An 11,982-nucleotide genomic window follows, 5' to 3' on the forward strand; every position below is an offset into this window, starting at 1 on the left:
AATCCTCTTTTATGCTGCTAACAAACTGTTTACTAATGAGAAACACCAGAAGTAGTCCACGGCTGCTGCAAAATGAGCAAACCTATATGCACTCCCTCTATATTGCAGCCTGTTTAATTGTGCAAATTGGCAACTTATCGTTAGTCTGGTCTTTTCTATTGTTGGCGATCCTGTTCTAGTGTAGTCTGTTCTATTTGGCTCTGTTGTGCTCAGTTCTACACTCCTGTTTTGCCATTGGCGCATGAATATGGGAAGTATTATGACACCGACCAATGAGATTAGAGGTTTATTCCACGGGCTTGGTTCCGGAGTGGCCTGTTATTATTTTATGTAGCAGGTGAAATATCGGTGAGTATTTCTGATTCCGATTATAAGAGTTATGTGTCTCGCTGCTAATATAAAATGTAGCCTATGTAAGACTGTACTTCAGTGTTGGCGGTAGGAAGTCGCTTTTAACAACTCGCTGTCTCCTCTGGATGAAAAAGTAGACAGATCACCCGTCGGCGTGCGCTCTCTTTACCCACTGACGAAACGTTCATCACTCATTTAACATAATGAGTCACAGAGATGTGCAGTCAAATGACCTACATTTTTAGACACGAGCGGCGAAGCTTGTGTGGGCTTAAGGCCTGTTGTTGTACGTGTTAACACACACAGAGTAAGAGGATTTCTCATGGTGGTGTCTTCCCGTCAGAAGCCCGTCACTTCCAGATAAACCAAGAATAACTGTGTCGCCCACCATGCGGGGCTGCAGCACCTCCCCCAGGCTGTGGGCGTGCTATAGTCTCCTTCTCCGTTTATTCGTGCTATTAAAAGCCTACACAGTACAGAAAAAGTACAATGGTGCTACATTGCTGCTCACACACGATACACAGACGGACAGAAAAAACCATATTAACCGCTGTCCGTCTGCCGTGATATATCTCCATTTGTTTATGACTGTCACGCAAATGCACACAAGATGGCGCCATATCTCCGTTTTCATCAACAGGTCTCCCTCCAGTCTGACAAAATGAATATGTATGCTGTGCCCAGCCCGGGAATACCCGGCTGTCCACCAGGACTAGAATACCTGACTCAAGTAAGTATTTAAATTATTGTTTGTTTTTTCTTACACATATGTTTAATGAAGTGAAAGTGCCACATACTCCAGTGACCTATCACTTGCATATCGCTGTTAGTCAAGGGATAGATATTCCACATCAACAAGCCTGTGATACCACATTACAGACTAATACAGTACTTTTCTCAACTGATGCATTTCATCAAACTAGTACATCTCACACCGTACATGTGACAAGGCAATGTTCCTACAAAATAAATACTAAAATTAAATATGGCTGAATTCTATTTTAACTGCAACAGTTTCAGGGTCCTGCTACTGTGCATGCTGGCTCACTGTCACACTGCCAGTGGCTTAATGGGACACCGAAATAGATGGGTTTCCAATTTAAAAACAGTCAAGAATGTGTCAGCAGCAGGAGGTATAGAAAACTGATTCCCACAGTGTCATGATAGTATATTTATGGACAGTTTTAGTATTTAGAAATAAACCTACTGACTGGAAATCTGACATTGTATGGGGTAGCCATGCTTGCATTTCCAAAACTTTGTTTAACCACACTAGTCCTATCAGTGTTATATTAGGAATGTAAGCATGTGCTTTTATTGGCCAGATGCAAAATAGGAGCACGTTTATGCCAACTTTCTCAACACCCCCCCCCCCCCCCCCCCCACACACACACACACACACACACACACACACACCACCACCACCTCTACTGAACCACTGCCTTTAAAAGGGAAAGGAAATCGCAGATTTAAAATCAAATGTATGTGGTTATCTGGTTTTCTAGGTGGATCAGCTGCTCATCAAACAGAAAGTTGAGGTTGTTGAAGGTACAGTAAGTAAACATACAAAAAGAAAATACTTCTGCTGCTGGGTTTGTTCTGTGCAGTCACGTGTGTTTGGCAATAACATCTTCATACATATTGTTCGTCTCCATACAGCCCTTGTTGGTTTCGAAAGCAACAACAAGTATGAAGTCCGTAACGTCATGGGTCAGAATGTGTTCTACGCTGTCGAGGAGAACGACTGCCTGAGTCGACAGTGCTGTGGTCCCATGCGCTCCTTCACCATCCACGTCCTCGACAATTTCGGACAAGAGATCATCACCGTCACCAGACCACTTAAGTGCATGTCTTGCTTCTTCCCTTGCTGTTTGCAAGAGGTGAGAGGAGCCACTTTTAAACACGCTCACCTTGTGAGCACCTTATGAAATTACAGTGTTCAAGATGGTTCTGGTTCACTATATTGTTGACACCTCACATCTTCTAGTTTTACATGTATTTTTGAAACAGTTTCTATTGAGGATATGACTACAAATCACACTCTGCTCTCCAACAATCCTTCACTCAGCTGGAGGTGCAGGCTCCCCCCGGTAACACAGTGGGGTACGTTGTGCAGCAGTGGCACCCATTCTCCCCTAAATTCATCGTTGCGAACGAACACTGTGAGCCTGTACTGAAGATCCATGGGCCCTTCTGTGGGTGGAGCTGCCTTCCAGATGTTGACTTTGAGGTGGGTTTATCTAAACACAGAAATCCATTAAATTTGTGAAAACATAACACGACACGGTAACATTCTCGCCTTCTGGGAATTTTTCTTGTAAGGGATCCTCCTCGTGCTCTGAAAAGCAGGAAATATGTTTCCAATCAGAGCGTGCTATAGCGTAGATGAAGCCATCGCACAGGGCATGCACTTGTGTGGTACAGTGTGACCATTGTTCCATGGCTCAGCTGGTTTTATTAGACTGAGCTGTGAAGGGATCTGGGTCAGTGATACAGACCTTTAACCAGACCCAGAGGAGGGGTAACTGAAGCATGATATTACCGTCCCGGTGCTTCCTTAGCTGCTTTGAAGTTATTACTGGGGATGCTGAACTCCAGTTACTGTGGCAGCAGGCAAAAAGATGCCATTGGATGGGATTATGGATTGTACAATGATCTCCTTCCAATATAACCAAACAATCCTAATGCAACACATGTCAGCAATTTGTCCTCCATGTAATTCTTTCCTCAGATTTTGACACTGGATGAAGTCAGCAAGATTGGGAAAATCAGTAAGCAATGGACCGGACTTCTGCGGGAAGCGTTCACAGATTCAGACAACTTTGGTATCCAGTTCCCCATGGATCTGGATGTGAGAATGAAGGCTGTAATGATCGGTGCATGTTTCCTCATTGTAAGTGCAATAACAAGCATTTTAAGATAACATAATATCAACTTGTCAAAAAGGAGCATCATTGCCTGTGAAGTTATATTTGTGTAAATTAACTGCTGCCAGAACTGTGGCTATTACAGATGCAGTAACCTCATGTGACCCAGCTTTTATGGGGAATGTGTTTCACCAGTAGTCGGAAATTTCATGTACCTGCCACTTAATGTACCACTTAGCCTACATTTTGTGGGAAATGTGACCTGAAACCACCCCAATCACCACAAATGCAAAACAGCTTTACAGAGCTACTTTCTGTAGTAGCACGAGTCACATTTGCTAAAAATGCTGCCGTGACTTCTCAGTGAGTACTTCGAACACCTTGGCTGATATATTTTAACTGAATTTAGGCGTTAGATTAATGTTAATTTAATGTGTTTGCTTTTTAATTAACATTTTGTTCTTTGTTTTCTATACAGGATTTCATGTTCTTTGAGAGTACTAACTAGGAGCCGAAATGGATTTCCATGAAAGCATTCAACATTCCTGGAAGAACAAGGCCACAAAGTCACAATGATCAGTCCAAAAAGCCCTAACACAGAACAACCTTCAAACGGATAGTTTAAAGAAAGTACAAGGAGTTACCTAAGTGTTATAATTTTGCATGAACAATGAAATAGAAGGTTTGTTTTAGTCTTAGCTGCTCAGGTTGGTTGTTAAAACATGGGCTGTGAGTGTCTTTTCTTACTACTAAAAAAAAACTTGAATAGAATGATAACATTCATATACAAGTGACTGAAGAGGGAACACTATTACAGACAAGTGCTATTATTCAGTTTGTGAAAGAAGGATTTTTGTCATTATAGTTTGGATGCAAAGACGGTCAACCTTGTGTAGTTTGGTCGTATTAATAGTCAAGATGTTAATTTATAGAGAAAACTATGTTTTTAGCTATATTGTGTGAGACCTGAAGGACTCATGTAATATAGGCGATTGCAGTCTAGATATTCAACTCCCTTATTTATTTATTTTGTCTGTTTAGCACTTTGTCAACATAGAGCAACGTGTGCGCGCACAGCTTTGTGTATGTGTATGTGTGCTATGAGTGTATTTCTGTGTGTAAACGGAAACATAAAGTATCACAGGATACAAAGTATATTTACAATGCCATAATAATTATGCATTGTCAACTAAGTAGGTTTTTTTTTTATTTGGGAATGGACAGGTTACAGCTGTGTGCTGTACCAGTCTTGTCCACAAGAGGGAACTAGCTTGTTGTGTAAGAATAACCCAACACAGCCTAAATGAACAAACTCAATACTTGCTTATGCCATAGGTTTTTATTCAAATATCAGTGTCTGATGACATGGTTTATTTTTGGACAAACTCAGGTTGAAATGCATGCTACTGTAATATAGTGTTGGCTGCTGCTGGCTACAAGAATTACGCATCTGCGCCTAATACTATCAAAATAAGGATAGATTAATGTTTGAGAGGAGGTTTTATACATTAAATCATCTAAATATACATGTCATATGTCAGATTTTGCTTGAATATCCTGCTATCAACTTTAATTTTGATCTTTTCCACTGTTACATTACACATGTGACAGCTCTGCACATGTCAAAATGTCAGATAAAACCTTCCATCAAATGGCCATTGATACTGCTGTGCACCCTGCATCATTGTAAAATTGATTTAATGAGAATGGCAATCTGATTCGGGATGGTATAAAGTGAAGCATTGTAGCAAAGATATTATTTATGTGCTACATAAACATTAAGGCCATTAACATTTTTTTGTAGCCTGATAAAAGTTTTCTCCACATGAGACTCTGGAAAACTGTTAAAAACACCCATCTTAAGTAATTTTAACAGGTATCAAGCATAAAGGCTTTTATTTTTGTATAGAGTATTATAAACTGACAGCTGGGAGACCTGGCGAAGAGACTTTCTTGTGTTGCCAGTGTTATTTTTCGGCCTTCAATGTAATGACACTTGTTTGTACTATTACAAGTGTATTTGTCTTTCAGAGCAGCATTTTTTAAGATCAATTTTTAAGACAAACAACATGATTAAGTACTTAAGATGGATGTTTTTGCAGTCTGTTCTGATTTCATGGATTAAGTTGTTGAGAAAATACTCAATTTATGTACATTTTAATTCTATTCTTGCCATTAACTAGCCTGATCATTTGGCATGTCATGTTGAGTAGAATGCATCAATAGTATAAAATTGCTGCTACTACATCCTCTGAAGCCTCTTTGATTGTGTTTAAAAGCCAAAAATTTAAGTCAGAATGTGATACAAAGGGAATTCAGCTATTTCTAGTCAGTCATATGAGAAACAGTTAAAATACTTATTCTTCTACTTTTGCACTAATAATGTGAACTGATGAACCATTTAGTCATGCAATGAATGCAACCTAACTCTGTGAGCTAAGCTTAAATTGTGCAAACAGTCAATGGAAACACTTCAATAAAACACAACAGTGTGACGTGTGAAGATCTTTTCAATTTTTTTCCTTACATCACTGGATCAATTAGGCTTTAAAAACTACTTGATTGTTTCAATCTGGCCTCTAGTCATTTCAATATAGTTACTAGCTTTGAGTGTTACAATAGTCGGACCTTGTAAAGGGTAATGTAAAACCACTGAGCCTTGCTTGTTAATTAGTTGAGTTCACACGCTACTGTAATTACCACCTTCATCTTATTTTAAGCAGTCTTCTTAAACTGCTCAGGTAAAATTTCTTTCTTTTCTTTTTTTTTGCTGCAAAAATCTGCCACACAGAGTAATTGACTGGACCGATTACGTCAAACGTAGATGTCCTTGAACGATAACATGAAAAGCGAAATGAGAACATTTAATTTTCTCCCTTTTCAAATAAGCCATTAACCTGAAGCTGTTAACCTTGGGTGTAACCTAAAAAAAAAACTCTGCTTTTAAAGATTTTTTTTAATCACACATCAATGAAATGAGCTACTCTGGGACTGAGTAAAGAGGAAGGCTGGAATAGAAGGTCTTGCTTCAATCCTTGCTGTTTCTGGTGCAGTTTGGAACAGCTCCTGTTACCCCTCTGGAACAATAGAATCTTTTTTATTATGATATTTGATTGACGGAAGAGAAAAAAAAAAAATCACCCAACATTTTTGCTGTGGTCAGTGGTGATTCTAGTGATACTAAATATTTGATACCACGTCTCTTACATTTAAACTTTCCTATAAATAGTTTTTTAACTATCTCAGTATCTTCTATGTTTTTGCAAGTCTTAGTAAATGCAATGTTTTTTTGTGATGATTTTTACACATTGCCTGGCGCGACTTTCTGGAACATGTGAGGCAGTACTGCTCGGAATTCTATATCTTATGAAGCTGTGGTTGGAAAACAATGTGAACAGTGGAGGCGTGTACATGTAGGGCCAGAGAGGACATGGATAGGGATGATTCCTTTTTTCTTTTGTAATTCCATTTTTTGATGATATGACAACATTTTCTGGCAGCATGGTTCTTGCAAAGCCTGCCTGACATTTAAACAGTTCACTTTGGTCCAGATTGAAGTATCTCAACAACTATTACATGGATTGCAGTTATATTTTTTGAACAGATGTTCATGGGCCCTTGCGGATGAATCTTACCAACTTTAGCGATCACCTGATTTTCCTCTAGCCTACCATGTGGTTGTTCCATGACTTAACACCAAAATTCATCGAAATCTGTTCACAATTTTTTCACTTAAACACACAAACAAGACCACAAACAAATTTGGAATGAATTCCACTACCTACATAAACTGGTATGCTGCATGCTGGTAATAGACTCGCATTTAAGCTGTTTTTTCTCTTCCCTCTATAACACCATTTCTATTGTTGCTGTAGGCTCAAATGAATTGCTGCTGTAATTTTTGATTCTTGGTTGACATTAAACCTTAAACCTTTGAACTCCTTGTGACCTTACATTCCAAGTAATTTCACTGAAAACTTTGTCCAACTAAAAGCCTGTACAGGAACAGCTGCGGTTAGAAGAGATTAATGTGTAACTGCCCACTGTTCCCCACAAATTCCTTGCAAATGAACTGCTGAGACTTCCTTAGAAATCATCCTCTCTGGGGCTTACACCACTCTGGAAGAGACCTGATCTGTGAAACTTTGTGCTGTAAGATGAAATGATACAGAGCAACACTGCTCCTTTGGAACGAACTGAACAACCAGGCCACACACAAGGGATGGCACTGATGTCATTGCGGCAATGATTTGCTAGCAGACACATCCCAAAGTGGAAAAAACACAGCTGTTTCCTCAAACTACAGTATGTGGGATTCTGTTTTTGTGCAACACCCGCATTGAGTTCCCTAATAATTAGACTCCTATTAAAATATGTTGCCCGTTAAATGTGTGATAATTGTAGGTCACATGTTTTCAAAAATGACACAATTTGTTACCCAATGGAATTTGAAGTCTGGGAGTCGGGAGATGCAAACAAACTACAATACAAACAACTTGCCTTGCCTTTGTGATTGCAGCAGTTGTCGTAAATAATCAGCCTTGTGTTGCAATGAATGACACATTCAGTGTAAACACTCTCACTGTGGGCTGAGGTTCTATTGTTTGTTTCACTGAACTGCTGGGTTTACGTACTGCACACACTTTGGATAATTGTGAAAACACCTTAAAATGAATTGACTGGTAGTGTTTTCTGTGCTGTTATGGTTGTGATTACAAATCAGTGAAACTACAGTCTTAATGGAAACTATGTTTTAACTCTGTTTCTGGCCAACGTTGGAGCTCAGCACACACTGGCAGCTAAATGCAGTTTTACTCAATGTTAGGGTGATTGCGGCTGGCTCCCAGCAGCACACAGTAACTGGAATTTCTGGTATCAGTGCTTTAAACCCACTGCAATAAACAAATAGCTGGAGCGACATCTGTACAAACGCAGCCTAGGAAACACTGCATTCACACAAGTGGGGGGAAAGACAGCAAATGTAATATAAAATGGGGGTTGGTTATTTACTGTTACACTGGTATTTCCTAAGAACAAATCAAAGTCTGGAGATATTTTAGAGTCCTGTCGCCTAAAAATTCCCCTTTTGCTTTAGTAACTATGTTTTATAGGAAACAATCTTCCTCTTAGATGCATTTTCAATCAACATATTGTAATGACAAACAGTATGTTGAGCGTCATCTGCACTGAACATCCACAGTAACTCAGATGACTTGGTTATGGTTAGGAAATGATCATAGTATTTAAGTAGCTAGTACTAACAATAAGTGGGAGACAGGACCCAAATCCCAGTCATTTCTGGGTATTATAACAATGTCACCCTTTCTGAACAGTAAAAAAAAATATTCAGTGAATGGAATCCAGGCATTAATTAAGTTTCCTCCAAACTATACCTGGCTAATCTAATTAGTAGAGTATAAACATATTTTTTAAGATGGTAGTAGAGGATTAATGCAAGGGTGAATCCTCTTCTCCTCAGCCTACTTCTGGTGTGTTTTTGGAGCCTTGTGGTTTTAACATGGCCGCCTAATGGTGACATTCAAATGAAAGGCTGGGTAAAGAGCTTATTATGTGTAATTTTCAAGGAAACTGCCCAAAAACCCCAGCCTATTCAGTAGAGATGCAAATTTATGGGACTGAAAATCGCACTAGTTTTAAAGTCGCAAACAACTTCAACTGTTCATTGATTCAGAAAAAAAAAGTACAGTCATTTGCTTTACGGTAAGGTCAGGATTAAAAAACAGATGAAAGATCGTGATCAAAGTGAATTAATCCATCGAACCCCTTTCCCCTTTTGCAGCCAGACACTGGGGTGACATTTAAAATGTACTTGCTGTGCTTGTTAAAGTTCGTTGGTCTTGGATTAAATGTGGTGTTGATGAAACCCCTCCCAGAAACTCATAGACCACACCATGAGCCAATGGATGCCTTGTGGCCTCGTAAGTGAAAACCAACGTAGACAGAAGTGGGCCAGGGATGACGTAGCGATGATTTGTCAAGAAGATGAGCTGAGTGAAGGAATGGAGTGCTGCCCTTTCCATTGATCTGTACTAGTAATTTAACTTTCTGCGGAGTGATCAAAGCATTTTGGATAAAATTAAAACCCTTTCTTTCAAAATCATGGTGCAATTGTGGGTTCCCCAAGAAAGGTTTAGGGGCACCATGTGTCTCGGGTATGTGACTCACCACCAATTGCAAAACCATCCGGCTGTACCACCAAAAGAGGGTAACGTCAAAAATAGAGTAGAAAGAAGTCCAAGGTGTGTCCCAACCACTGACAGGTCTGTGATTTTGGCTTAGATATTGCCTAAAGCAATGCACTGGCAAAAATGAAAGGGAGAACACATTGTTTTTTAGATTATACGGTCAAAATTATTGATGGCCGTCATAAAAATCGGTAGATGAATGGAAGAACAATTTCAGAGGTACTTTCCCATGTGTCCACCTTTTTTCATGGACTCCTCTTTTTCCTTTAAGGAATCTTTAGCTTTATGTTCAAAATTAGGGTATGTCCTTTAGAGTCTCCCTGATGAATCATCTGTTTCTACTTTCAGCTTGATTAAATTTAAACAGCGCCTGTAAACCCACTGTCTCCACAACAGTGCTTAAAATAGATGATGCTCTACTGTCGTCAGGACACTGCAACACTGTTTAGTCTTTTACTAATGCAAGGACCATAGAGGCTGGAGGCTTGTGTGTTTTATTTGGAACTGAAATAAACCAAAATTAAAAAGCAGGCTTTGGAGCATGCCACCTGTGCAGTAGGAAAGTTCCCAAGAGTCAGTGCTCTCTTTTCAGGTTGGTGAACAGCTGTACGTCCACGTGTGCTTGCAGTCCAAAGTCTGCTATCATCCATTGACACCCAAGCTGATATAGAGTGGGGATAATTATGTGCAATTGTGCGTGGTTGCCCTGATGAGCTCCTGGCTTTCTACTCCATCCTCACCCCTCTTACCGCAGCAGTCTCTCAGCTTATGCATGCTGTATATGGCAATTTATGTGTAATTAAATGTAATTTTCACCCACACCACATGTAGCCTATACTAAGTTTAAACTTGCCATCAGTGCCACTGCCGCCACTGCATGCAGTTAAGAGGTGTCAAATTCTAGAAATCTGCAAATCCCGACCCAGTAAAGATACATGGCTGAAATGGATGGCCTCATGATTCTGACAAACTTCTACAGTATATCATGTCTCCCAGCACAGGGCTCTGATGGGATTTTAAACCACTCATACAAGTTCTGGACATTTTGTCAGGGTTTAATCAAATCCAGAGGACATTTCACTAGCTTTTCTAAAATGTTTGGTGGGTGTTCAGAGTTGTGCCACTGAACTGAAGCATATTCCCTATCACATCCCGCCAACATGCAGCATGTGGTTCTCTACCACAAACACTTTAATCTTCCAGCTGCAGATAGTTCCCTCACTAACCCACAAGGCAAAAAGCCCTTTAGATATTTGTCACTGAGCTGTTATATAACAGATTTTTTAAAGCTCATTTTGATTGCAAATAATAGCATTGATACCTTTGTAAGTCTGCCTAGACGACTTAATTTGTATTTATTTGAGTTTCACAGTAGGGGGGATTTCCTTTTTAGGTTGAATGTGTTCCCATTTGAGAGAGAGTTAGACAGCAAGAGTCCACTGGTAATTTTCTCTTGAATTCCTATGAATGTGCCTGGCTTTCCTTAGTGTCAGCTGCATGCTGAATTAAAGTAAGGACGAATGGCTGAAGTCCAATTCAAGTACTCTATGTTGAGTTTTCTGGCATGGTCCTAAGTTTTCGAGGTTTATCAGGGCCCCACTGAAGTGAAGCAATTTATCTCATAAAAAAAAAGTTCTGCCTCTACTGCCTCTGCATTCAAAAACCATGAATGCGGTGAGGTCATTGAGTAAAACAATCTGGGCACTGGAAGTCTCCGCAACTGCAATGCAAAGTGTTTAGAAACGGTTTGAGCCACAGGGCAAGTCTGTTACTCCTAATAAGGAATGAGAGTCACAAATGAGACAAAGCATTGGTTTCAAGGTCAGCTGAGACACTAGGAGACACAGATAGAATCAGACGGTAAATGGAAGCTGGATGTAATGTCTGGTTTCTGTTTTCCTCTTCATTTCTCCCTCGTGTGTGAGAGCACACTGCTGTAGGGGAGCAGGAGCAGCTCTAGCATCTGCAGCTCAACTATTTCATAAATGTGTGCCGTCACTGGTGAGATGAGGTCATGGGGTTATCTACTGTGCTGTGCAGAGGAATGGCAGAAAGTACAGCTGAAGTGATTACTTGGTTAATCCATCGACCAAAAATTTGACAACTTTTTTCAAGCCAAAAATTCCCCCAAACTCTCTTTCTAGCTTTTCATACTATAAATGATTTTATTATTATTATTATAATTATCATTATTATTATTATTTCTTTAGTCTTTTCTTTGTCCGATAAAACAAGCAACATAAAAATGTCACTTTGAACTCTGGGAAATTGCGATGGGCTTATTTCTTCACTATGTTCAGACAACTTAGACTATCAAACAATTAAAATAATAATAATAATAATAATAATAATAATAATAATAATTTGCAGACGAAAATATTCGACAGTTGATGCACTTCTCTAATTGTTCAGTCATCACATTATAATGAGGTCAAGACCCAGAACTGCAACAAAAGAGTTAACATCATAAGGGGAGGATGGTTCTTTCTGTGTTCATATATTTAATTTGGCTAAAACTCCAAATGTTCTGTACCATCAATGTCCATATGGTAGTAATG

At 39.5% G+C, this 11,982-nt stretch overlaps 1 protein-coding gene across 1 annotated transcript; it reads left to right on the forward strand.

The window, feature by feature from the left end:
• The first annotated feature begins 286 nt into the window (after positions 1 to 286).
• si:ch73-206p6.1 (phospholipid scramblase 1) lies at positions 287 to 5,721 on the forward strand. Its single transcript, XM_056365067.1, has 7 exons — positions 287 to 348; positions 992 to 1,081; positions 1,857 to 1,899; positions 2,011 to 2,231; positions 2,420 to 2,581; positions 3,083 to 3,244; positions 3,697 to 5,721. The coding sequence occupies exons 2-7, from the start codon at positions 1,013 to 1,015 to the stop codon at positions 3,724 to 3,726; spliced, it is 687 nt and encodes a 228-aa protein (XP_056221042.1). The 5' UTR covers positions 287 to 348; positions 992 to 1,012; the 3' UTR covers positions 3,727 to 5,721.
• Positions 5,722 to 11,982: the final 6,261 nt, after the last annotated feature.

The sequence above is a fragment of the Seriola aureovittata genome, chromosome 20 (genome assembly GCF_021018895.1).
Source record: "Seriola aureovittata isolate HTS-2021-v1 ecotype China chromosome 20, ASM2101889v1, whole genome shotgun sequence".
Taxonomy (NCBI): Eukaryota; Metazoa; Chordata; class Actinopteri; order Carangiformes; family Carangidae; genus Seriola; species Seriola aureovittata.